Source organism: Camelus bactrianus, chromosome 1 (assembly GCF_048773025.1).
Source record: "Camelus bactrianus isolate YW-2024 breed Bactrian camel chromosome 1, ASM4877302v1, whole genome shotgun sequence".
Classification (NCBI taxonomy): Eukaryota; Metazoa; Chordata; class Mammalia; order Artiodactyla; family Camelidae; genus Camelus; species Camelus bactrianus.
In genome coordinates, this window is record NC_133539.1 from 120,911,879 (window position 1) to 120,938,823 (window position 26,945).

General features: G+C 44.2%; 1 protein-coding gene across 3 annotated transcripts in view; it reads left to right on the plus strand.

Moving 5' to 3' along the window:
• COL6A6 (collagen type VI alpha 6 chain) overlaps positions 1–26,945 on the plus strand; it is a 148,135-nt gene that overhangs the window by 60,493 nt on the left and 60,697 nt on the right. For all 3 annotated transcript variants that reach the window (XM_045521376.2, XM_074372212.1, XM_045521375.2), the window contains exons 8-20: positions 804–1,373; positions 9,283–9,626; positions 9,709–9,787; positions 13,802–13,956; positions 16,219–16,311; positions 17,633–17,686; positions 19,368–19,439; positions 19,526–19,552; positions 19,888–19,932; positions 20,024–20,077; positions 20,943–21,005; positions 25,047–25,112; positions 26,638–26,691. In XM_045521376.2, coding sequence (XP_045377332.2) covers positions 804–1,373; positions 9,283–9,626; positions 9,709–9,787; positions 13,802–13,956; positions 16,219–16,311; positions 17,633–17,686; positions 19,368–19,439; positions 19,526–19,552; positions 19,888–19,932; positions 20,024–20,077; positions 20,943–21,005; positions 25,047–25,112; positions 26,638–26,691 — 1,676 coding nt within the window. The remainder of the gene's footprint in view (positions 1–803; positions 1,374–9,282; positions 9,627–9,708; positions 9,788–13,801; positions 13,957–16,218; positions 16,312–17,632; positions 17,687–19,367; positions 19,440–19,525; positions 19,553–19,887; positions 19,933–20,023; positions 20,078–20,942; positions 21,006–25,046; positions 25,113–26,637; positions 26,692–26,945) is intronic.

Consider the following 26,945-nt stretch of genomic DNA (forward strand, 5'->3'; position numbering starts at 1 on the left):
TTGTTTTGTATTTGCTGTTAATACAAAGGAAGTATGTCTAAACCATGTTGTGTTGTTCAAAACCTTTTTTCTCCAGTAGATACTTTTGCCTATGGACACCAGAATGCAGGCTGTATACACCAGAAAGAGGCAGATTGACTAGATAGAGGCTGGAAGGCATGATTCTAAAATCTCAACTTGCCCTCGTAAATGAGAAAAGCGTTTTATTGGCTCAGCTGGCCGGTGAGGCCAAGTCAGTAACACAGACCATCTGTCTCTTTGCTTGGGTCCCTAAGTGGATGTGTGTTGTTATGTTTATCCCCGCTATGCTACTGCTGGCCATGAGCTTTCTGGAAGATTTATGGCTAGATTGCTGGTGAGGACAGGTTTTCTGTGTTACCATCCCCAGTTCGCTGGCACCTCGGAAAAGAAAATGGTGTGAGACCCAGCAGAAAAGCCAAGAGAAGCCCCGAAGGATGTGGGACTTGTTCAGTCTTGTGTTACCTTTCTGATGGGATTGTTTTTATTTCCTCTCCAATTAGTGGGACCACCAGGTGGTGTAAGATAAGAAACTACCTTCAGAAACATAATTTCTTAGGGGAGGGTTTAGCTCAGTGGGAGAGTGTGTGCTTAGCACGCACGAGTTCTTGGGTTCAATCCGCAGTACCTCCATTAATAAATAAATAAAAACCTAATTACTCCCCCCCAAAAAATTGATTAAAAATAATAAAACAAATAGCATTTCTCCATAGCTGCAAACATCGAACCGCCGCCTGCTGGGTTAGAGAAAGGATAACCATCTGATGTCTCTCCTCTTTTTGTAGATTGCGAAATTGAAAAGGTAGATCTCGTCTTCCTCATGGATGGCTCGAACAGCATTCACCCGGACGACTTCCGGAAGATGAAGGACTTCTTGGCGTCCATCGTGGAAGACCTCGACGTGGGCGCCGACAGAGTGCGCGTAGGCGCGGCGCAGTTCAGCCACACCTACCGGCCCGAGTTCCCGCTGGGCGCCTGGGGCGGCCGGCAGGCGGTGTCCTCGCGCATCGCGCGCGTCCAGCAGATCTTCGGCTACACGCACATCGGCGCCGCGCTGCGGCAGGTGGGCCGCTACTTCCGGCCGGACGCGGGCAGCCGCATCGGTGCGGGCGCCCCGCAGGTGCTGCTGGTCCTCACCGACGGCCAGTCCCAGGACGAGGTGGCCCAGGCGGCCGAAGAGCTGAGACACAAGGGCGTCGACATCTACTCCGTGGGCATCGGGGATGTAGATGACCAGCAGCTCGTTCAGATCACCGGGACCGCGGATAAAAAACTGACCGTCCACAACTTCGACGAACTGAAGAAGGTCAAGAAGAGGATCGTGCGCAACATCTGCACCTCGGGGGGCGAGAGCCGTGAGTATTCCGGGTGTCCTGCCAGTCTGTTCTCCCCCTGGGGCCCTTGCGAGCATTTTGATCCATGCCTCCGGAATTCCAGTGGAACTTTTCACAGTTAGCAAGCATTTTTTGTGGCTTGTGAATTGAGAAACAAGATGTCCGAGAGACTGTCTTTTTTTTTTTTTTTTTTTTTTTTTTTTTTTTTTGCTCTTGGCCTCTTGGGGGCACGTGCCCCCTTTGTGAATTGGGAATGCCTCATCTTCCAAAGGTGGGAGGGAGAGGCCGCTGTTCGCAATCTGGTGGGTTTCAGAGCTTGAAGAACACGTCTCAGAGAAATCAACTGACAGGTTCTGGCTGCCTGGCAACGGGGCTGCCGCGTGCTGGGGCGCAGGGAGGGAGGCAGCATCCTTGGAGGCTTAGTTAGAGCCTTACCACAACCGTTTACTGGGGAAGTTGCTAAATATCTTCTTTAAAATTAGCACATTTTGACATTTTTCCAGTTAATGGAAGGAAAGGTCTTTTAAGAGAGAGAACTTTTTCTATTTTTATAAAAGTACCCGGGGGTGGGCTGTGATTCTAACTACCTATGGTAGTTGTTAACCCTGGATTTCCACCAGGGAGAGGAAAGCCACACGACTGCCATGAGGCAGATGGACAGCTAAGCTACAAATCCCAACTCGATCGCCATTTTTTCCTGGACAAGTGACTTAACTTTTCTAAGTGTAACTTTTAATTTTAATTGAAGTACAGTCAGTTACAACGTGTCAATCTCTGGTGTACAGCACAATGTCCCAGTCATGCATATACATACATATATTCATTTTCATATTTTTTCCATTAAATATTATTACAAGATATTGAGCATAGTTCCCTGTGCTGTACAGAAGAAACTTTTTAAAATCTATCTTTATATATAGTGGTTAACATTTGTAAATTGCAAACTCCCATATTTATCCCTTCCCATAATTTCCCCGGACTTTGTAAACAATCCAAGTGTAATTTTCTCACCTGTACAACGTGAATGACAGCACCCAGTTGGGAAGGTTGTTGTGAAGATGAAATGAGAAAAGTGCACATTTAATGCTACTTTAAATAAGCATGGCCCCTGGATTGTCATTATCAAATCACTTCATTGTTTTAAAAAAATTTTTGTTCAGCTGTTTTAATTTTAATTTTTTTGAGGAGGGGGAAGGTATAGCTCAGTGGTAGAATGCATGCCTAGCATGCACAAGGTCCTGGGTTCAATTCCCAGTGCCTCCATTAAATAAATGATAAACCTAATTGTCTCCTCCCCCTACCAAAAAAAAAAAAAAAACTATTTGGGGGAGAGAGGGAGACAGGTAATTTGGTTTTTATTGATTTATTTTAGTGCAGGTTGTGGGGACTGAACCCAGGACCTCCTGCATGCTAAACACACACTCTGCCACTGAGCTACACCCTCCCCGCAAAGCACTTTATTTTTGTCTGTGATGGACCCATCACATTTATTTCCAGGGTCCCCTCTTCCCTTGCCCTCAGTCACTTTCAGGAGATAAGTAGCCTCTTCTTGGTGATTGATGTGTCCATCACGGTGGGGCCATTCACACTTGACACTTGGGTCAAGGTTCCTCTGCTTTCCCTGCCACTGAGCGCTCACCGGCTATGACAGAAGAGGCCACACACAGCGAGCATTTGATCCTTGGTGCCCACCTCGCACTCCTGCCCCTTCTCACTAACTGTGGTTTCTGGCCACTCCAGAACGGGCTGGGGAAGGGAGGGAAGCCAAAGAGGTGCCCGGAAGTCCCTGCTGATGGCACCTGTCAGGAATTGTTTTCTCTGCAGTCCGTGTCAACGCCGTACCCATTCATAAAGTTTTCAAAGACTTCCCCGCCTGCCCCCCACCCTCTCCACCCCCACCAAGCACATTTGTCAGGGCATCTCTCCCCGGAGCTCCCATCTCAGTCCCCAGTGTTCCCTTATGCCTTCCTCAGCCTCTGGGCATCTGGTGACGCCTCCAGCTTTATCTGCTGTCAGGTCTTTGTCCCTCCAGGCAGGCTTCTCAGAGGAGAGATCCGAGGAGCCCACCCGCCCCCCACCCCAGCTCTTTCTTACGCCAGTCTGCTCCATGGAAAACAATAACATATCAATTGACTCCATAAGCACCGGAAGGTACAGCCCCACAGTGAGGCCACCTCTCCTTGGCAGACAGAGCAGTGTGCCAGCCTGTTTCATTCTGTAGAATTTCTAGGCTGTGTCATCTCCAAGTTACCTCTGGAAGGTCCCCTCTCTTGACTTAAACAGGACATTACCTCCCCTCCTTGTCTATGTGTGTGTGTGCTTGTGGGGAGGGACCTCACAGCACACAACAGCCATCTCCAAAGTGCCCTTCTAAACTCCAAGTTCAAACCTTTCATAAGACCCAGGATGTCAACTTGAGGTGAAGAGTCCCGTAATTCTGAACATTATGGTGTATAGCAGAAACTGACACAGCATTGTAAACGGACTATAATTTAAAAAAAAAAAAAAAAAGAAACTAACGAAAAAAGAGTGCTGTCATTGATCAGGGACTACTGTCTTTGTAAATCCTGCTTTACATGTTCCCCCTACTTTGGAATGTGTCTGGTGACCTCAGCCAAACCTTCCATATTATTTTCTGGTTTTCCATGAAATACCCATCTCCAGTTAGGAGTCAGGGAATGATCTCAGAACCACCTAGTCTTGGACTTGAGTGAGTAAAAGAAAACCACGTGGGAAGTCAAAACCAGGAGTGTGTACTCCAAGCAGTCAGTGAGTTATCTTTAAAGAGAACAGTCATGAGTATATGAATGAATGAATGGAATGAATGAATGAATGAGGAAAGTGCTCTATAACAATGAACTTCAAGTGATGACTGTAGCAAACAGGGATGTGTGAGGTCTTTGTAGCCAAGCTGTGGGCTAAAGACTGACAAGGCTGGAATGCAGGCTGAGAGAGCTTCAGAACCTGTGCACATTACATCAGAGGATGCCAACTCTCCTAAAACTATAAACGCCCAGGTCAAGGAAATCAGACAGGACTTGGTGTGTCTCAAAGCAAACCAGGCTTTGAGCCTGAACATCTTGCTTTGCCTTTTCTTAAAATATGTGTAACTTCAGAGAAATCACTGTACTTTCTTAGTTTTCTCACGTGTGCAGTTAAATCATCTCTGATTCTCTGGTTGTCCGTAGGATTTATTTTATGTAAAAGGACAGTCAGCTGCCTGGAGATAGTAGGGAAGTGACTGAGAATCATTATGTCTTGAGCATCTCTGGAGAGGCAAGCATTATTTTTTAATTGAAGTATAGCCAGTTTACAATGGTGTAGATATATGATGGAATACTACTCGGACATAAAAAAAGAATATGCCATTTACAGCAACATGAATGGACCTGGAGATCATCACACTAAGTGAAGTAACCCAGGAAGAAAAAGAAAAGTATCATATGATATCACTTATATGTGGAATCTAAAAAAAAAATGATACAAATGAATTTTTTTACAAAACAAAAACAGGGTCACCCATTTTTAAAGCACTTTAAATGCATTAGCTCATCAAATTCCCAAACCCTCCGTGGTTTGTATTTCTAGTCCCATTTATACATGAGGAAACCAGGTCTCTGAGGAATATTAATAACCTGGCCCAGGTCATACAGGAAGCAACAAACCAAGCAAATTGTGAAACCCCGGTCTGTCTGCCAGGTTTCCCAATAGAGTCGTCATCTAGTTTATCCGATGCTCCCGCTATAAAGAACTCGCACCTAAGTGTTGTGCGTCCATCATTAAGAGCTGGAACTTACTGAGACTTCAGGAGTGTATGTCTGAAAAGCTGCTCTTCCCGAAGGAAGGCACTTGCTTGCTAAGCTGTGGCTTCCAGCATCACGATCTCACAGCAGAGCATGGAACCTGCATGATGTCGCATCCCTGGCCCCCCAGGAAGTTGTGAAGGAGGAAATTCAGCATAGGGACTCCAGACAAGCCTGGATCTGATCCTCAAGTTGGGACCTCGGGCGAGTTCTCTGAGTCTCAGCCTCATCTTCTGCACAATGAGTATTAGAGTTCCTGCTTATTCTGTGTTTCATAAGGACACGTGAGGGATGCGTGGGAAGTGCGTGTACATATCCTGTGACAGTTAATAAGTTTCACTGAGTATTGCTGAGGGAGCCTGATAGTGACCTTTGTAAGTGCAGATACACGGAGTGACGGGATAGTCTAGTTCACAGAAGGGCAACTGACCAAGACGTCCCTGGTTTAGGAAGGCGGATAGTTGAGCAGCCTTTGGGAGCTAGAGCCAAACTTAATGCCTCAACCTGCTCCCAGTTCCCCTCAGCAACTAAACTCCACAGTCTGTTTTCTCATCTTCCTTCATGCTTCGTCTCCTGATTTTTCTTGCCTATTCTGAGCACCTAGAGGAGACCTCCGGCAGTTTTGGGGATGTGACGTGCTGCCTTGGGGGGCATGGAGCCATGACCACGTGGCAGAAGAATCAAGAGCGCCTCAGCTTTTGCATCGTCATGGAAGATGAGCCAAAACGGAGACTGAACAAAAGGCCAGTCTGATGAGGATGAAGCAGGCGCACCCTCAGGAGCTGACTTCAGGACTGTGGGAAATACAAGGGGAATATAGATGGTCACGTCCAGCTTAGCTTGACAAGAATCTCTTGATGCTTCTGCCTTAACTGGGTTCTCTAGAAAACAGAGAACTCACAGCACAGTTTCAGTGTGGATCCATCAGTGGGAGTACCGTCCCAAGGAAGCAAGAGTGAGTGGAGGGAAGTGATAAAGGGAAGGAGGGAAGTAAATGCAAGAAATGTACAAGATGTGTATTACCAAGCTCGCTACAGCTTCTGAGAAAGCATCACTGGTACGTTGGTCCTGCAGAGCATCACCAAGGAAGCCACATGGGACCACTGCACAGACCTGCCCCTTAGAGGGGTTAAGGGCGAGGGTTGGCCTGCCAGTTCCTTCTCATCCACTGCCTGCTACTGGTCAAGTTCCCCCCATGGAGAGCTGACTCTCTGACCCAGCTGCACTGTCATCCAGCCTTTTAGGAACCAGATACAGGACCCACAAAGCTTTGTACCTGTGGCTGAAATGGAGGAAGGAGACAGAGCCCCCATGAGTTCAGCTGGGTTGGATGTGGGTACCGAGTCATCAAGAACCCACTGCAGTGAGAACGAGGGAGGCCGTGTCAAAGCCCAGCCCTTCCCTGCACAGTGAGGTGCACCCGGCAATAGTGGCAGCAGAGACTCTCCAGGGGACAGATGTCCAAGTTCTGGGTGTGTGTGTGGCCCGGGCAGGTGGAGGGTGGGGCACCAGCAAATCTGGGAGGTATAGAAGCCTGGTCTTTAACAGTACCTAACTCTTATTTTCTAGATCATTCTTTCTCTTTTTCCATCTATAACTTTTCTTTCAAAGGCTCCAAACAAATTGTTCTCTTATCCCAGCTAATAACCTCCAACAGCCCAACTTTCCCTTTTATTTTTTCCGGAGTCTATCTTCTGATTTAATGAACGTCCCCTACCCTCTTGACAGTGTCTCTTAATACTAAGAATCTGCCATCGTTAACTTCAATGAAAGACTTTCTGTATAAGTCAGATAATTAAAATCAGCTTTGGGGCTTGGCAGGGAGTCAGGAGACCATGACTGTCAAGTCCAATCCATTCTTTCCTGTTCTTTTGTCATTTTTCTTTTGAAATGTATAATCCCTTTATTTTTACAGACCAGAAAACTGATGCCCAGAGAGGTTAAGAGATTTGCCAGAAGTTAGTTAGCAGTGAGAGTTGTGGCCTGTGCACGCCTGAAACTAAACTGTGCCTTCCCCCTCAGAGGCCGCCCCACCCCCGGCTTCCCCACTGCTGGTTGTGATGACTAGTCACCTTCTCGGACCATTAGTGTTGTTCCCTTTTATCACCCTCCGTAGCCAGACCTGGGGATCCTCCTGTTAATTTCCCTTGCGTTTATCATCGCTTTTTCATTCCCACTCTTGCTCAATTACTTCAGTCCTTCATTATCTGTCTTTGGAAGCCCAATTTTAGCCTTCTTCCCAGCCCACTTCCAAAACCATCACTGCCTCTTGTTAACTTTGAAGAGCTCCTGAGTCCGGGCAAATGTCTCTGGAGAGTCCGCAAGACCATTCCAGGAGAGCTCACTTGACCCACGCGACCCCCTCTCTCTCTCACTGTCTCTAGACACAGCACTGCCACCTCTGGGCTCATTCCCCAAAGTCAAGTCCTTCAGTCACATCATCGTGGACTCATTTGTCAATTTGAATTTGTTAAATAAACATAAGGAGCTTGCTTACTTGAGCTGGCAATTTCAGGAATCCAGACAAAAAGTTAAAAGCCTCCGTTTTGAAAGGGGACAGTTCTCAGGAACACTGAGTCACATTTTGACATTTTTGCCAATATTTGGTGTTTCACCAGAAACCATTTTCCTTGAAGGCAGTAACATGTCAGGGTTACTGAATGGCTTTCAGTTCAGAGAGGAAAACAGCGTTCATCCAAGAGGGTAACTTTTGATCTCTAAATAGAAATGAAAGGGTTTAGATTTAAGGAGAAGTTTGGAAAGAACAGAAATTCCAATGCTTCCTTCTGGCTAGTTTCTTTCTCTTTATCTCACTTTCTGAATATTGGGAAAGATTTTTCAGTAAATTCAGGACGGTAAAATAAGAAAACCCACCTTTCAGATTTGTTGATAACATACTGATTTACCTTGAATGTCATGGGGAAACCTGATTATCAAATAAGGTTGCTTTTCCCTCACCCAACTCTTTTCTCATTAGAAATGAATCGAGTTCCTGGCCCTTGTTTTGAGACTTGAAACTGACATTCTGGTTTCAAAGACTTGCAAATGTCCAGCTGACCAGTGTGTCTGGAAGGTGGGCATTTGTCCACATAACAAATCTCTGGAAAACTGCTTATCTAGACAACGCAAATTAAAAATTAACACTCCGTCGCCTTATTTTACCAAGCAGGCTGTGTGTGTGTGGGTGTGGGGGTGTGTGTGTGTGTCAAATTGGCTGGAAAAGGTTGAGGTTTCTAATCAACTGAAAAGTTCCTGAAGGAAGACTGTGTATGTCATAGGACTATCTTTCTCAAATTGTCTTCCCATTGGGAGGCTCAGCTTAAAATAGCAAGCTTTTCTAGTTTTTCCAGTGCTTAAGTGTCTCAAGAGTTAATAAAAAGGGCAAAGCACTTCAAATGCAATACCTCTCTGAGTCTTTCTCAAACCCCAAAAAGGCAGTGGCTTTGGTTTGCTGGCTGGCTGAGCTCTGAGGGCAGTGCCGTCTTTGACGTGGTTGAATACAGGTAATTTGATGCCTGTTTCTTCACCTGTGGGACTCAAACCAAGCAAGATCTCAAAGGACCTCATGGGAGTTATTTTTCTTTCTTTCTTTTCCTTTTCTGAATGGACATTAAAAGGCAAAAAGAGAAATCAGAGATTCTTTTCGGAAAGACAAAGCATCCAAATCCTGCAGGAGGAGTCTTGCAATTTATTTTTTGTAAATCACTTTTTCTGTTCAACTGTTTTTATATTTCCCTTATACTTTTAATATTTGTTGAATGATCTCAATTGATAAGGGGCATGATGTGAATTTCCTATTTTAGACCATTGAAATTTCCACCACATAACAGCTGTTTAATCTGCATGGCTTTTCCAGTGGACACAATGAAACCTTTTGCAACTTTGTAACTTTGTTATAGGATCATCTTGATTATATAGATGCTCAAAAAAAATAGCACTTTTTACAAGTTATGAAAGAGTGATTCTGAGTCTCTTCCATTATTTGCTCATGCTCTTCCTTGTTTTCCAGCTTTGTAACTAGAGATAGAAGTAAGAATTCCAAGTTCCATGACGTGGAAACATGGCATCCACGTCAAGTAAAGCTACTTTGTTGGTCTCATAAGAAACCCTTTTTCCTTGACCCCTAGATTGTTTTGTGGACGTCGTGGTGGGATTTGACATCTCAACTCAGCAGAATGGGCAGACCTTGCTGGAAGGTCAGTCTTGGATGGAAACCTACCTGCAAGACACCTTGCGTGCCATCAGCTCCCTCAATGGGGTAAGCTGTGAGGTGGGCACAGAGACTCAGGTAAGCGTGGCTTTTCAAGTGACCAACGCCCTGGAAAAATACTCCCCCAAGTTTGAGATCTACAGTGAAAACATACTGAACAGTTTAAAGGATGTAACAGTTAAAGGACCGTCTCTTCTCAACGCCAACCTCTTGAGTTCTCTGTGGGAGGCATTTCAGAATAAATCAGCTGCTCGGGGAAAGGTAACGGTTTTATTTCATTTGTTGGTCTTGGGTTGCAGTGCTCTCCTTTTCACTCATTTGTCTTTTTTGAATACTTTCCTAGGTGGTTCTCTTGTTTTCAGATGGATTGGATGATGATGTTGAAAAACTTGAACAGAGATCTGATGAACTTAGGAAAGAAGGTACCAAGCTTGGGGGAGACTGGGAGAGGAGTGTTTATGGACTTCATAATCTCAAAACTCAGTCTGGCTCTTACATCTCCAGACACTCAAATGACACTGAGTTTGCCAGCCTTTCTGCTCCGTATGCACTTGGCTGAACAAATGAGCCCTCAGACGTTTTGGCATCTACTTTTTCCCTCATGCCCATATGAAGTAGCACTGAATACAAAGTCTGTCCTTTCTCTTTACTTTATTTCTTCTTCCTAAGCTTTCCTGGAGGAGGGTCCATCTCCCTTGCCCCATGTTATCTAATATTGCTATGTCTCTGGTGTCAGCCGATGTGAACCATGTATATTTCCCCTTGACTCAGGCCTGGGAGACTTGGATGATTGTCTTCTAATGCTTTTAAAGTTTCCAGACTTGCAGGCTTTGTTGGACAAGTTTACTCATGTTTGGGGACTGACTAATCAATCCCTTCCTTCACACTGCAGATGGACCCACTGTGGTGTTTATGAGTTTTTTTTAAAGCTCTGGCAGCAGACTTTTGGCTTGAGGAACCAACGCCTAGTCTGATTTACTGTCAGTTCCCACTAAAATGTGGACCAGTGGAAGAAAAATGTGTTCACATATTCTGGTTTGACAAAAAATAGAAATACTTCCTTGTAAGTGGGTGCTATGGGTGCCTCACCCAGAGCCCCTTTTCAGCCAGGTCCCCCCATCCTCCAGCTGGTATGAATGTTGGCTGCTAATACGTTACTCATAGGTTCCCTCTTCTCTGAGCAGCTGCCCTGGGAGCCACCTTGCCTGGAAGGTTACTGCCATCTCACCCCTGGGCAGCAGGTCTATGTCGAGGAGTTGGACCCTTGCCTCAAAGTGGCCCCAGTTCTGTGGTGTAACTTACGCTCAGGGATCCCCCTGGGATCAGGCGCAAGTGACAATTGAGCTGAAGCCCTGTCTTGCTGGCTCCTTCCCCAGCCCCGTCCTACTGGCTCTGGTGCCCTTCTCTGGAGCGTGCTTCCTCAGCACGTGGTGTGCCTCCACATCCCGTCTCAGGCTCCACGTCTGGGGAACCTGGCCTGACATCTGCCTCCCAGGCTAGCTGGAAGAGGCTGACTGGCATCTGTCTTTTCTGTTTGGTTCTCTCTCCTCTGTCTTAAACAAACGGCAAAATTAACTGAGTTCACAGTAGGAGAGAAAGGATTTCTATTTTGCCCTTGATTTGCCAAAGTTGCTTCTCTTGATTCAAGTCACGTCATGGCCTTTTTTCATGATCTGTGGTGGCGATACTGATGAGGCTGAGAATAAGACCCTTCCATGGGTGAGGAGGGTGTTTTCAATTCCAGCTTTTCTCTTTTTTGAGGGGGAGGGTGATGCGAGGGGGAAGATGTATCTCTTGCAGACAACATCAGAGTTCTCTCCAGGAAGTTTCTCCCGGAACACCCAGATTTCTCAGACCAGTCTTCTATCTTCCAATCTCAAGGGGAAGATAGAAGTGTACATGAGTTTCAACTTCAGAAGCTAGCTTTTGAACATCCTCAGAAATTTAGCATCTTTGAGTGGGAAAGATAAAGGGGTGATGGCTGTAGTGTTCTTTGAAAAGTGTCGAATGTCCCTCCCTGTGGACAAAGACCACCTCTGGCTCTGGCTCCTCATATTTAAACATAAAGGATTTCAGTTGATGCCGGGCCCTATGATCTGTTGACCCAAGAGAGCCTCCCTATTTAAGGCTCGGTATTTACGTGTGTAAACCGTATCGTCAGCATGGGACAAGAGGCCAGGAGATAAACAACACAGTCCTACTGTACAGCACAGGGAACTATATTCAGTAGCTTGTAATAACCTATAATGAAAAAGAATCTGATTTTGTGTGTGTGTGTGTGTGTGTGTGTGTGTGTGTATAACTCAATAACTATGTTGTACACCTGAAACTAACACAACATTGGAAATGAACTTTGCTTCAATTAAAAAAAAAAAAAAAAAAGGAGGTGGGGAGACCAGGAGAAAAGGATGCTCATTGGTGGATGTGGCTTTATAACTAATCTATGTGGATTGGAGTTCGAATCTAGTTTCTTAATTTTTTAAACCTAGTACTCTAGAATCTTCTGAGTGATTCTTCATGCTCGTAATTTCTAAAACGTTTTCTTAGTTCATTTTTAGGAAGGAAGATGCTGTGTTTAAGATCATATGACTCATTTACTGGACGAGTCTATAACGACTAGGACTGGAGTCTTCTCCAGTCCTGGGGAAAGCAGTTGCAAATTACAGCTATAGGCATATTTCCTGCAAATCAACCGCCCCATAGTTCTCATAACTCTTGAACTTTTACATTCCCTGGAATTTAGAAGAAAAGTCAGATGTGAGACCTTTTGCCCATATAAATAGACCCATTGACCGCCTTTAGATCGTTAAATGCCAGCTAATGAGCTCAGAATTCCTCACTGCCTCTCCAGCCCCACTCCCTCTTCTCCACCTCATCCTCATTCTTGGAAGAGTGACCAGCGGTCCTTGTTTGCTTGAGACAATCCAGAGACTCGGCAATGGAGCCAGGAAAATTCAGGCAAACCAGGACGAGTTGGTCACTCCATGCTTGGGTGTTTCTTCCTTCCCCTCACTCAGCCAGCCTCGCTGTCCACCTCTCCTGGGGCTGGCACCTCCCCAGCACGTCCCTGAGCTGTGTTCTCTTTACTCTCCTCTTCCTCTCATTCAAAGTCACATATAAACATATATCGTATAAGAAGGCATCCTTAACTCTGCCGAGTCCCTGAACATCTCTTCCATAGCTCTTCCTGTCCATTGGTTTCTAAGTCCCATCCAAAGACTTCTTTGCCAGTTTATAATAGAATGAGACAGGTTATGCCAGTAGAGTCAAGGTTTCATAAAACTCAATTTATTCACCTTTAGGACTGCTTTTTACTCTCTGATTATGTCCTGAGTACATTTTTGTTCTTAAAATGTCCTTTGAGTGTCAGCTTTGGCACCAGAGCATCTGGGTGAAAACCTAGAAGTACCGCTTGAGCCAGTGATGAATCTCTAAGCCTCCGTTCGCTCGCCTGTGAAGCAGAGCTGTCATGGTGCACACCTATACTGTTGTATTTGCATCTTATGGATAAGATGACGCTTGAAAAGCACGTAGCCGACTCCCAGGCACAGAGTAATTATTAATAAATGAGAGCGCAGTTGTTGCTATGGTTACCCCCACCCCAATGATGGCCAGGTTTACTCCCGGCACAATTTAATGTCCTTACCTTGCGAAAGAAGTTAACCCTTTGTTGGTCCCTAAAAGTCTTAGTTGAAATACTCTGATCTGTAAACTTTCTGAGCCTGTGAGCCACAGCTCTGGAAGGTCCTATGTCCTTGGTCTCTAATTGCCTGACAAGAGGTCTCTTGTACCTGCCTTTCCAACTAGATTGTTGACTCTTTACAAGGTCGTTTAGAGCCGTGCTCCTCAAACTTTAATGTGCATACAAATCACCTGGGGATTTTATCAAAATACAGATTCTGATTCTGTTGGTCTAGGGTGGGACCTGAGAGTCTGCGTTTCTGATAAGCTTCCAGCTGAAGGCGGCCCTGCTGCTCCAGCGATCCCCCTTTGGGTGGCAGAGATTTAGAACAGTTACTTTCTTGACATGTGAACTCCTCTGTGCTTCAGCACACTCTGCAGACTTTTTAACTCCCTGTCTCACTTCAGATCATCAGAGAACTCATAGCTCTGTTATCATTGTGTTTTGTTTTGTTTTTTATTGAAGTATAATTGATTAAAATTCTGTTAGTTTCAGGTTTCCTGTTGTAATTTAATATGTAAGTTACTTGTAGATTAATACATAGATTTAATTAGTTCTGAAAACTGGAATTCCTTTTTCTCTTATGATAGTCCCATCACTTGTCAGTTTTGGATTGTGTGGGTGGGGGAAGTGGGCAATAAAATGAGTATTTCTCTTGCAACTGTTTCCTGGAATAACAATTTAGATCCATATGCAGAAAGGTGGAAGTAGCCCAGCTCTCCTCACCTGGAGAATTGTCATCTGTGTTGGACAGGCCTCAATGCTCTCATCACTGTTGGTCTGGATGGAGCCACCAGCTCACATGACCTGGCTGACCTTCTCTACCTTGAGTTTGGGAAGGGATTTGAGTATAGGACCCAGCTCACTCTTGGAATGAGGGATCTTGGGAGCCGGCTGTCAAAGCACCTGGTAAGTTACTCAGAAGAGCCTGATGAGTTTAACCATTCTCTTTGCTTTGTGCATGGGTTTAATATTTATGCTTATGGATTTGAACTCACTTTGTCCATTTGGGAGTGGCGTAAGGCTTTTCGGATTTAGAAAACAGCCCAAATACGAGGGTGTTTGGAAAGAAATGTGATGCAGTAGAGAGATGTCAAAGCACGTTCCATTTACGTGCTTGGCAAAAGCAGAAAAAACTCAATAGCACGTGCAGTCCTGCCCCTGTTAGTCAAACACACACACCAGAGTATCTGGGGTGTGAGGGGTGAATTGCCGACTCCCTCAGCCAGCCGCTTTTCATGTCCCTTGCAGACCCACGCTGAATGTAATTCTACTGCTTCAGATGAGTGTTTTCTCTGCACCATGGCTTATGAATGAGAGCCAGTTACATTTAGAGTTCAACTAGAGACAGGGCAGTCTGTTCTAGCCCGGGAGGAACAACCAGGGATGAGACGTTGGGCCTCCTTTGTTGTCCCTGATGATGGAAATGTTTTTAAAGGTTATCTTGACGGACCGCGGTCTTTGCCTTGGGATCTATTTTCAGAACCTCACACCTCTAGGAGATCACAGTCGTATTTCTTTTAAATAGCAGGTCTTCTGATTAAATTATGCTGATTGCTGATCCTATTTAACAAAAAAGAAATGTATAAGAATTCAAATGAGATTAGTGACGTGTTACTAAGTTATCTGGCTCCACTTTTCACCTTAATGAATGGCTGATGGTTTGGAATTTGCTTATACTTTATAAAATCTGTAATCAGCATATCAATATTCCAATAAAATTCTAGCTCCTGCTTCTTTCTGCCTCTAGAATTTGTGTATGCATATTTGAACAAAGTTTGTTCAGTGTAATAACTGCATAAAAATAATTAGGGAAATGCATGTTTTGTTGTCATTCCTTTCTACATGGGAGGACGGCATCTGTTTTACAAAAAAAAAAAAAAAGATTCTGTCTACTGCCCTTTGAAATCCGTATTGGTGTAATTCACAGAGGGAGGAAGTTATTCTTCAAAACAAGCCTGTTATTTTTTAGATAGCACATCACACTGTATAAGAAAAACTTAATTTTAGAGATCGTCAGTTTTCATGTTAACAGAAAAGGATTTGGTGCGGTAGGATTTTAGTGATCCAAAGAAAATGCGTAATTATCTAATATGAGAGCACGGAACCCATTTTGTTGTTGTTAGTATTTGGTTTCACACATTTCAGGTTTTACTGGGTTTTCTGAGGTTTTCGGGCGGAAGAATTTTCTCATGTCAGAAGAGAAACATTATAAAATGAAGAGGGGACATAGCCAAAGTTTTTCTTTTTCATCACACTAGAATTTTGATGAGAAACATCTCAACACAGAGAGTGATTCTAGCCCAACTAAGGCAAAAATGTGGCATTTATTGCAAACAGAATTTTCCTTAAAATAAATCTTGTGGGTTAACTGTAAAAATGCACAGGAATATGTCAGTGATCCCGGGAATGACTAACTAGGACCAGAATGAAATTTATTCATTTTACAAGGTATGTAGCATGTGCTTTTGGCCAGAGAAAAAAATTTGGCTAGAGTGTCAGATCTCTCTGTGCCTTCACCCTACACACCAAGTGCTTCTGAAATGTTGAATATGCAATTGGTGTGTTTGAAATCCTGCCACACACAAACTGCTCTGGAAGTGCTTACCACTGGACTCCGTTCCAAGAACGTGACATTGGACACTAAGTCCTCTAGCAAACAAAGATTTCACCAAATATTGAGAGGAGAAAACAGCATGCTTTCATTTTACTGAGCAAAATACTGGGGGCAGAATGATACAGGGTAATTAACGGTCCCAGGGCCAATGCTGGGATGGTGTGAGCGCAGGAAATCCCGTGAATAAATTAGCCTGCATTGCTGTACGGGGAAACTAACATTGTAAATCAACTACACTCCCATAAAAAATAAGAATTGAAAAAATTAGCATGCAGTGAGCTGGCCATGGTTAAACGGATACCATTTTATGAACCCAAAAACCTCTTTGAGTTGATTCTGAATCCCTCATATGGTGGGGAATGTGGCTCACAGAAAGATGGGCGCGAAGGAATGCCTCATGCTTCTCTCTGGAGCAGTCACTGTGGTAGGAGCAGGCTTCCGAAGCTGTCGGGGAAGTCTGCATCACATCCCTGAGCCTGTGTGTGTGTGAGTGAGAGAGAGAGAGATTTGGGAAGCAGTGTTGCCAACTGTAATGTGTTTCCTCCCTTCCCAAGGTCAATGTTGCAGAAAGGACATGCTGCTGTCTGTTCTGCAAGTGCATTGGAGGAGATGGTACCGTGGGAGACCCTGGACCACCAGGAAAAAAGGTGATTTTAATTAAGATCATGGCTCACTTTATTTGATTGTAGTATGTCTTTCCCACATGGGTTTAGGTAGAAATAAGGGGTGTTTTTAACTTCTAGGGTAGAGTCCCTGAGGTAACCATTTATCCTGCTCATCTTTTTATAGGTCAGATTAGATACTCATGGCTTTTTCTCAGCATCCTACCTTAGAGCCTTTTAAAAACATTTTTAGACAAGTATCAGGAGAAAAATTGCCAAGATCATTGATTATCCAGTGTTCTTGCAGTGATGACAATGATGCAGGAAAAACATCTGTGATCTCTCCTGTTGAATAATGAAAACCTCCTGAAATGCTGACACGTTTTCTCAGTTTCCCTTGTTAGTGGCTGCAGAGTCATTTAAATCAAGCAGGGAGTATGTTGTGTAGTCCCCTGAAAATCAGGCCAGATCACATCACCCTAGCATAGCAAAAGATGCTAAGATGTTTCCTTTGGTTCTAGCCAGACCAAAATGTTGCCACAGATATATAAAAACAGGCCAATTAGGAAAACAATAACCAACAACAGATTTGTGTATTTCCTAACTCAAAGAAGTGGATGCATTGTAATGTAAAAATGTGATTTGGGGCTTGAGAAAATGTTCCGATGTGTATAAACGTACTATGGATGGATGTGTTTAATAAGTTCATTTCTGCCTATTTACATGTGTGTTTGATTTTTGAATAATTTATGCATAGCACTGGGACTTGAAAATCACCATGGCTGTGTCTCTGAAGAAAGTTTTTGGACTAATTATTTCCTGAATGCTTCAACTTTCTTTAAAGAGAATGGTAGATTTTTTTTTTTTTTAACGGAGGTACAGAAGATTGAACTGACAACCTACCCTCCCCCCAGATTTCTTTTTTATAAAACAGATCTCAGGAAAAAATGGAAAGAAATCTTGTGTGGTCTGTTTTTTTATGTGTAGCATAAATCCTCCAAAAGACTTTTAATGAAAAGAGGATGATTTTAGTCTGTCAGGGGGCAAATAGAGGTGTGTGCGTTTGAAAGTTTGGGAAAAAACTTCGGTTCAATTTAGAGAGGGTTATGGGCAATATTATGATTCACACACACGCGCGCGCGCACACACACACACCCCCTTGAGTTATCTGGATACTTGTCTCGAAATTCCTTTTATTTTCACGTGCATCGATGCAGCTTAGGCTGTGGAAGGAAGACCTTTTTTTTCCCCTCAAGCTCGTACTATTCTATATAAAGTCAAACTGTAAAGTAGAAGAGTTCTGCCTGATTACCCCTGGCAGTTGGTCTGTGAGGTGCTAATGTATTCTTCCTTTCCTTATTTGCAGGGACCCCCAGGCTTTAAAGGCAGTGAAGGCTACCTGGGAGAGGAAGGCATTGCTGTAAGTCTGTTTCTTTCAGCTCCATTTATTCCTAAGAGCTGATCTGCCGTATTGAAGTCATTTGTATCAAGCCAGCGGGAAGCAGGGAAAGTCTGGGTTCTAAGGATTCGTGCGCAAGATCTGAGGCCTTTCCTAGTCCTCCTCAGGCTGCTGGTGGTCACGAGGGTTTCCTTCACCTGCCGTGTCCTCTCTTAGTATCCACCGATATCGTCTGACGAACTCAGTGCAAGGGTTATCTTTTCACCAGGGGAGTCAAATCACTGCCATTTCCCCCTTTCTAATTCATTTTGCACAAGTAGACCAGCTCACCACACTGTTTATCTCACTTTTTCCTGCATCCGTTCATCCTTTTCTCCTTCCTTCCTTCCACCCATTCAGTTAACAAGTGTATATTAAGAATCTTACCATTGACAACATTATTTATCAAAGACCTCACTCATAAATGAACTCATCATTCATTTAACAAGTGTGTATTAACGCATCTTACCCTGAGCCCGGTGCAATGCCAGTCCCTAGAAATAAAAAGAAAGAAAGAAAAAAACATGGGTTCCTCTCTCAGGTAACTTCCAGGCTGGTAGAAAGACAAAGGGGACAATAGTATTTCCAGTTACTCTACACAAGGACTGTACTCGAGGTGTTATGAGGGGGGCAGTGTGGCAGAGTGTGTCTGTGCAAATACTAAACAGTGTCAAGTAACAGCCCTGATGACAGCTGGGGTTTGGGAGAGGAAGACTGCAGATAGGAGTAATGTCTGGGCCAGCATCTAAAGGACAGATGGAACCAGGCGAAGTCTGTAAGGGAAGAAAGTTCAACTACAGAGAGAACAGTGTGTCCAAGGGTGTGTAACTGAGAGAGCTGTGTGTTTGCAGAATGACCCGTGGTCACTGTGGCTGGGAACCCAGGACACAGTGAGAGCAGGCTACGTGGCGAGATGTTGGGGGGTGTCGGATGCCCTGCAGAAGACTTGGATGGTGGCTTCCAGTTGATGGGCAGCCAGGGAATGATGTTAAGCCCAGAAGTGTGAATGGTTAGGGGACTGGTTTAGAAACCGTGCGGAGGCGACATCACGGGGGATGGTAAGGCGGTGGTTACGGGCAGGGGTCTTGCAGGAGTAGGTTGTAGGGCAGTGAGGATGGATGTGTTAAGGTGGTTGAACAGACATAACTTGGTGACCACCTGGGGGAGAGAAGCTAAGGATGGCATCTTTGTTCCAGCTCACAAGACTGCCCAGACTGGTGGGGTTACCAAGACAGGGATTGCAGGAGTTTTTGGCTTAAGGAAGAAAGAGAAGGGAGGTGGAATTTGGTCTAGAAATCTGCCTCCTGCTTCATCCTACCTAGAGCATCCTTCCTTCTCTGATGTCTCACCAGCTCTTCGTTATCAGTTCCTGGAATATCTCCTGAAGCCCTGAGAGTGCATGTTAGCTGCCAGTCGTTTGTGTGTGTGTTTCCTTTAGATTACCGCCACACCCTGGGAAGTGTCCAGGTGGGGTTTAACACAAAGGGCTGTCATCAGAGGAGCTCTGATTTACTTTCATCCTCAGGTTTTATAAGCCCGAGTTCTATAGATTGTAAACTATGAGCAGTCACATTTTTTTTTCCAACACGAAAGTTGTCAGATTTCCAAGACAGATTCCAGGCAACAGTAGACAAAGCTTATGTGGATCTGTGCTCTTTCTCAGGGAGAAAGAGGAGCGCCTGGACCAGTGGGAGAGCAGGGCGCTAAGGGATGCTATGGCGCCCGGGGTCCGAAGGTAAGGGCCGCTCGGGACGCTGTGAAGTCTTCTCAGGGTTAACTCCGCGTGCCTGCGCTAACCCCGATTGTCTTTTCTGTTTTCAGGGACACAAGGGACTAAATGGACAGGAGGTATGGTGCCAGCCATCATTCATCTGCCTCTGTTTCTAGGAATAGGTTTATTTGAGATGACTGACCAGTAGATTGCACAAAGGAAGTTTCTGTTGACCTTCCTTTTTTTTTTTTTTTATTGCTTACTGTTTGATTTTGTTTACTCCTGCCCTTTATTGCAGTCAATGTGTATTATTTGTGGACAGTTTCTATTACTCAATAATCTTTTATGTTACCCAGGGCCAGCCTAGCAAAGAGGCTGTCTCCAAAACACAAAATCAGACTTTTTGTTCGGTGTCTGGCTTCTCTCCACATAAATGCAATGCCCTCTATTCTGATCACATCTGTCTTTTCAGGGAGAAGTTGGGGAAAGCGGAATTGATGGGTTAAATGGAGAAAAGGTAGAGCCTTCCCTTTGTACCACAAAGGTCCTTCTGAGCTTTGTCTCGTTAAGAAAATGGGAATTTGAGTTTATTCTTTTCTGTTTTTTAGGGTGACGATGGTCTCCCTGGAGCAAAAGGAGAAAAAGGTGATGATGGAGTCCAGGTAGGGATTCAATAAAGAGACAACATGGGAATTAAAAGTGTGATTAACAGAGTAGAAGGGCCACCCCAGGGGTATCAGTCAGCTTTGCAATGATGACGGAACCTCCGCTGCATGTAATAATAAACATTTATGTGTCTGAGAAGTTCAGCTGCTCTCAGCTGGTCATGACCTTGGCTCATGTGTCTGTAGGTTCGCTGGGGGCTTCGTTTCACTTGCCTCTTTTCCTCCTGGGACCACAGTCTTGGTGCTGGGCAGTACACCGAGTGTGTGTGCCACTCCCTCCCTCAGGAACAAATCCCAGAGCAGCCATACTTCCACTACCCACTTTATCTGTCATGAAAGGATGAGCAGTGGAGTCAGGAACTTGCTTTCTAGCTGATGCAGCCCCTTTGGGGAAAATGGATAATCTCTCGGAACCTCAGCTGCCTCGCCAAGAGAAAGATAAACTATACCTGGTTTATAAAGAAGCTGTAAAAACTGAGCAAGACAACAAATGTGTCTGGAACACATTGTTCACCACTGTGGCCAATAATTGAGGTCACTTTCTCTTTTCTTGATTGAAGTAGAGTTGATTTACAATATTATGTATGGCAAAGTGATATATCTATTCTTTTTCAGATTTCAGGTTATTACAAGATAGTGAATACAGTTCCCTGTGCTGTGTAGTAGGACCTTATTTATGAGGTCACTCTTAAATTACTTGTATGATGCCTGAAACTATGGGCTATTCCTCTTTCCAGTTTAGAAATAACTTTAGTAGAAAAATACTTAACAATTGAAATCAGGGAGAAGGTAAGCTCTTTGTTTTTATTAGTGTTATTTAAAATTCTTATGTTGTCCTTCTTCTGATTTGTGTTAACTTTAGGGAATCCCAGGAGAGAGAGGGATTTCCGGGGACCATGGAGCAAAGGGCCTGCGAGGAGATCGTGTAAGTGCTGGGGCTGCGGGGCTGCAAACTAACATCAGGGCTCGCCGTTTCTCGTCAGCACTTCTGATGGAGAGAGAGCCCACTTTAAATTACCACAATAGCAAATCTGAGTTGAAATCATTGTGGGCACAACTGTTGTAGAATTTTTAAAGTAGGTCCCTTGTGCTAGGTCCTCTTCATATATGGGATGAGTGCGGGCAGTGAGAAGCCCTGGGACATCTTTTGCATGTGTATTTTTTGCAACTGTCCTTGTGCTTCAGAGCTATGAAGGAATTCCACTCCATTCCGTTGTCTTCCTCTGGGTTCCTCAAAATATGGACAGAATGAAAGAAACAAAGCCATCTCTTTTGTCTATTCTCCAAGAGTCTTTCTCACTTAAGAAGATTAGCTTCATTTCCTTCAATCCAAGCCAGCTAAGAGGACAGGAAGCAAAACTGAGGACACAAAGGCACCTGCTTTCAGGGGGACACACCTCAGTGGGGATGGCTTGACCTACACTGGAAGGAGCATGAGGCACATCAGTCCAGGGACTGTGCTGTGTCCGGTGGGACATATATGATGTGTAGTACTATAGGGCTTCCACCACCATGCCCACTCCTAATGAGTGAGAATTGAGGTTTGTTTTCAAATGTTTATGAAACTTCTTAAAACTGAGATATAATTGACATACAGCATTGTGTAAGTTTGAGGTGTACAATGTGTTGATACATTTGTATAGTTGGTTTGATATATATACATATTATAATAGGATTACCACCATAGTGTCAGGTAACTCCTTGATCATGTCACATAATTATCATTTCTTTCCTGTGATGAAAATGTCTAAGATCTAGTTTCTTAGTAACTTGGTAGTATAGGCTACAGTAGTGCTGTCTGTAATCACCATGCTGTGCATTAGCTCTCGCAGACTTACTATTAAGCTGTCATGTGCGTCAGAAAAGTACACAGATTATAAACGCACAGCTTGATGAATACAAATACACCTGTGCACTCACCACACAGGGGAAGAAATAAAACATCGGACCACAATAGAGTATCCCAGAATCCCCTCATGTCCACTCCAGTCCCACCAGCCCCCCAAGCTCATCACCATCCCAGGATCATAAATTAGTTTTATCTGTTACTGAACTTTTAAGTGGAATCATACACACTTTGATTTCTGGCTTCTTTTGCCCAAGTATATGCTTGTGCAATTATTCGTTGTTGCTGTGGATAATATAATAACGATATTCATTGAGTCTCGTTGCTGTATAATATTCCATTGTGTGAATATACCATGATTTATTTATCCATTCTGCTATTGATAAATATTTGGGTTATTCCCACATTTTGCTTTTATAAATAGTGCTGCTGTGAACAGTCTTGTACATGTCTTTCAGTGGACTTTTGTACAATTTTCTATTGAGTCTATACTTAAGGAGTAGAATGTCTGGATTATAACTTGTTCATCTATATTCAGCTTAAGTCTTGGCAGCCAAACAGTTTCAACAGTTTGAACTGTTCACACTCCCACCATCAGTGGACCAGAGTGGTCTACTACACCCATCAGAAAGCCTAAAACTTATAAAAACTGACAATAGCAAGTGTTGCTAAGGATGTAGGGCAGCGAGGAATGTCAGAGGACCCTGTCTTTACTACCTTCTCCTCCAGTGCACAGCAGGTTGGTGAGAGAAAGAATTGGGTACAGTATATATTAACAAATGCCCATGCTACATATGCATGGGAGATATCTGTTGAAAAAGCAGAAGAATTTGCACTTGAAGACAACGTTGTTTACCAAGTGCCATCTTCTGATAGTAGTCTGGTGACCTGAGAGTTTTCAAACTTCAGAGTGTCTAATTAGAAATCTATCCACAAATAAGGATAATTAAGAAATAGTAGTTCAGGGGGGAGGGTATAGCTCAGGGCTAAAGCACATGTTTAGCATGCATGAGGTCCTGGATTGAGGTCCCCCACTACATCTCGTAAAATAGATAAATAAGTAAAAATAACCTAATTACCTTCCCCCAAGCCCCACCCCCCAAAAAAAGGAAAACAAAGATTTTTTAATGAAAAGAAATAGTAGTTCAGAATATATGTATGGGGGCGAGGGTATAGCGCAAGTGGTAGAGTGCATGGTTAGCATGCATGAGGTCCTGGGTTCAATCCCCAGTACCTCCTCCAAGAATAAATAAACCTAATTACCTCCCTCCACCAAAAAACAAAACAAAACAAAACAGAATATATGTATGTACATGCATGACTGGGACATTGTGCTGTACACCAGAGAGTGACACATTGTAACTGAGTGTACTTCAATTAAAAAAAAAAAAAAAGAAATAGTAGTTCAGTTACAATGACATTCCAGTTATCTGTACATGAGAGCCAAAAATACACTTGGGGTACTGCTGTAAAATCAACCTTCCCTTTAATCAGAATCCTCCCAATTGTCTGCTAAACTGCCTGTGTGATTATGGAACAGCTATAAAAGAATCTGAATAATGTAAAAGGACTTTCATTGAAAAAGAAATGTTCTGTGACTTCGAGATGATTGACAACTCAAACCAACAGAGCTTCCCTGTGAAGTGTTGTCACTACTGACTTGAGATGGTTTTCAGTGCATGATCACTCTTCCCAGCCACTTGGGAATGTGCACCTCAAATTGAGGACAGCTGTCTTTGCTTTTTTCCATGTGTTTTTATAGGTTACTATTTCAGAAAAAATTTGGGAGTGCAAGGTTCATAGAATAAAGAGAACACATGCATGATCAGATTATTCATAGGAATGCATGCAAACGGCACACAAATTCCTCAAAATCTGTGCTCATCCAGACAGAATTTCTTTTGTGTGTGTGTGTGTGTGTGACTCGCTTTATTGTGATACTCGTTTTACTGCCTTGGTCTGGAACCAAACCTGAAATATGTCCAAAGTATGCCTGTATTTGTCTGTCTTTGCCTCTCTCACCTTAAATCTCTGTCTGACTCTACAGCTCTTTCTCATCTCTGAGCTGCTTCAGTCCATCCCTCATGCCTCCCCCAAACCTCACCATCCTGCTCTCAAATCCTTCTTCCTCGGCCTCCATAAGTCTCTCTAGCTGCCCTGTTTCTGCCTCTCTTCTCTCTGCCCCAGGCACTTTCACTCCTCCAAGCCACCCCTCCTCCACCAGGGAACAGAATTTCTGATCACATAAAAGCTAGCTTGGCTGTTTGAGCTTTCCCATTTTGACCTAAATATTCTTTTAATTAAAGTACAGTCAGTTACAATGTGTCAGTTTCTGGTGTACAGCACAATGTCCTGGCCATGCATATACATGCATATATTCATTTTCATATTCTTTTCCATTAAAGGTTACTACAAGATATTGAATATAGTTCCCTGTGCTATACAGAAGAAATTTGTTATTTATCTATTTTTATATATAGTAGTTAACACTTGCAAATCTCAACTATCCAAATTTATCCCTTCCCACCCCTTTTCCCCCAGGAACCATAAGATTGTTTACTGTGTCTGCAAGTCTGTTACATGCACCCCAGTTTTCTTAGCGGCACTGTTTACAATAGCCAAGACATGGAAGCAACCTAAGTGTCATCAACAGATGACTGGATAAAGAAGTTGGAAGTTACAAGGAAGGATGGTAGAACCTGTAGACCCAGGACAAGAGTTGTCCTTTCTTGGGGGAAGGTATAGCTCAGTGGTAGAGTGCATGCCTAGCATGCATGAGGTTCTGGGTTCAATCCCCAGTACCTCCATTAAATACATAAATAAACAAACAAGGGTTGTCCTTCCCACAAGCCCTGTCACCTTAAGTCCCTTGGCTATGCCTCCCACAGTGACTGTTCTCTGTACCCCACACATTCCCCTCATCTCTTCCGATCATACAGAGCACAAGAGGAGAAGAAAACACTTGTAAGCTGTTGATAACTTTAATCTTTTTCTGTTTTCAAATGAGTGGGCCTTCTCTTGTCACTTTTTGGGAGGATGTCAAGATGGGTTACACATTGCATTTTTAAGGAAAAATGTTCCAGGCCTATTAATGCTTTCTCTCTATTTTCTATTTTTTAGGGCGTTCCTGGATTTGACAATAGCATAGAAGGACCCACGGGCTTGAAAGGAGAACGCGGAAGAGAAGTAACTACGTGGGCATTTGGAAGTAAACTTGTAACCATGTGACCAGCGTGAGGCTTGGGGTTCTAGCGATGGAATGTGAAATGCATGTACAGAATTTGGAGTCAGAGTGGATGTGCTTGATACTGAAAAACAATTTTTTAGGAGCAGAAAGATCTCTTACTCCTCCTTATCTGCTCCTCTGGGGCTTAAGAAACATTCTCTCCTGAATTTGGGTGACTTGCTTCACCAGGTCCTCCCCTTGAGATCTTAATTTATGAATTCAAATATCTAAACTCTAACTTAAGATGTAGGGCTGGGTAACAGAGAGCACTAGCAAAAAACTGGTTGGTCTTTCCAGGATCCAGAGGACGTGTACCTAAAAAGATACCATATTATTTGTAGTATATGATAAGAAGAACAAGACCTGGTCCATCTGTCCAGCCCACACACTCAGGGCGAGTGTCTTGAGATTAATCCCATGAAATCTCACAAGTCACAATTTGATCATCTTAAATTGTTTGGGGGAATTGTAAAAAAAAAAAAAAAAAAGTATCTGGAAAATGTGTCTCTGGGTCTCCTTGGTGAGGAAGTTCCTTAGGGACTCCCCCTGGGGGAGGGGTCTGATGCTCTGGGAAGAGGCCAAGGTACCATTTCATGCTCTGTTCCCAAACAGGCAGGGGTCTGATGCGATGGAAAGAGCCTTGCTCTGGGAAGAGGCCGAGATACCGTTTCATGCTCTGTTCCCGAACAGGCTACTTTCTGTAAACCTGCAACATAGGACAGATAGGCTACTTTAGAAGGTTATGGTGAGAACTCAGTGACAGACCCTGCTACGTCTTAAACCTTCAGTAAATGTTTCCAGCCACCTTTTTTTTAAAATGTAACTTCCTTAGCATTCTTTTTCTTTTTTAGTGATCTTTTTTGGGGTTCAGGGTTTTTTGGGGGGGTAGGTAATTAGATTTATTTATTTTTAATGGAAGTACTGGGGATTGAACCCAGGACCTTGTGTGTGCTAAGCACACACTTTACCCCTGAGCTATACCCTCCAGTGGTAAATGTAAGTCTCACGAGAGACTCATAATTACACTCCCCCTTTGTCTATCTTGGGAAGAGTTGTGTGTATGGTGAGATTTTACTCACATTAGGGTGTTAATCGACACAAGTTAGCCAAATAGAACAAGAAATCCAAAGGTAGAAATCCAGGCCAGTAGGAACCATCCCTGATATGTGGCATGCTTCTGTATTCACTCTGTGGCAATATGGTGGGGACAGTTTGGTTGAAATCGGCCAACTTACAGCCCAAACACAAGTTGGATGGTGGCAGTGGACGGATGAGGCCAGGCGACCAGCATCTTGTCCCGTAGTCCTCATGGCCCCGTGAGGTGTGATTTATGGCGGGTGAGAGTACAGCCACATTCCACAGGGAGGGCAACGCTGGACCTGACGTGTACCCAGCCACCGCACCTGGAGCACAACACGCTGCTGGGGAAGAGCACACGTGCCAGTGCTGTGCATTGACTGTCATACGTCTCTGTTCCTTCGACAGGGGAGAAGAGGCTGGCCAGGCCCCCCAGGAACACCGGGCTCCAGAAGAAAGACAGTAAGAGTCCTCGTAGACAAGGAGCCCCCGCCCCGCGGCCTGTGTTGGGGTGAAATGGCTGATTGTGGGGGTGGGGGCTGGTGGGGGGGGCCCACGACCTTGGGGGGGATTGACTCGGGACAGAGCTGGCGGAGGACTTGGGGAGGGGAGGCTCCCGGGGCCGAGGCAGGAAGGTGCTGGCTACAGGGGACATTGCCGGTCAGAAGAAAGAGCTGGGAAGAGAGACTGGCAAAGTAGCCGACTAGGGGAAGAGA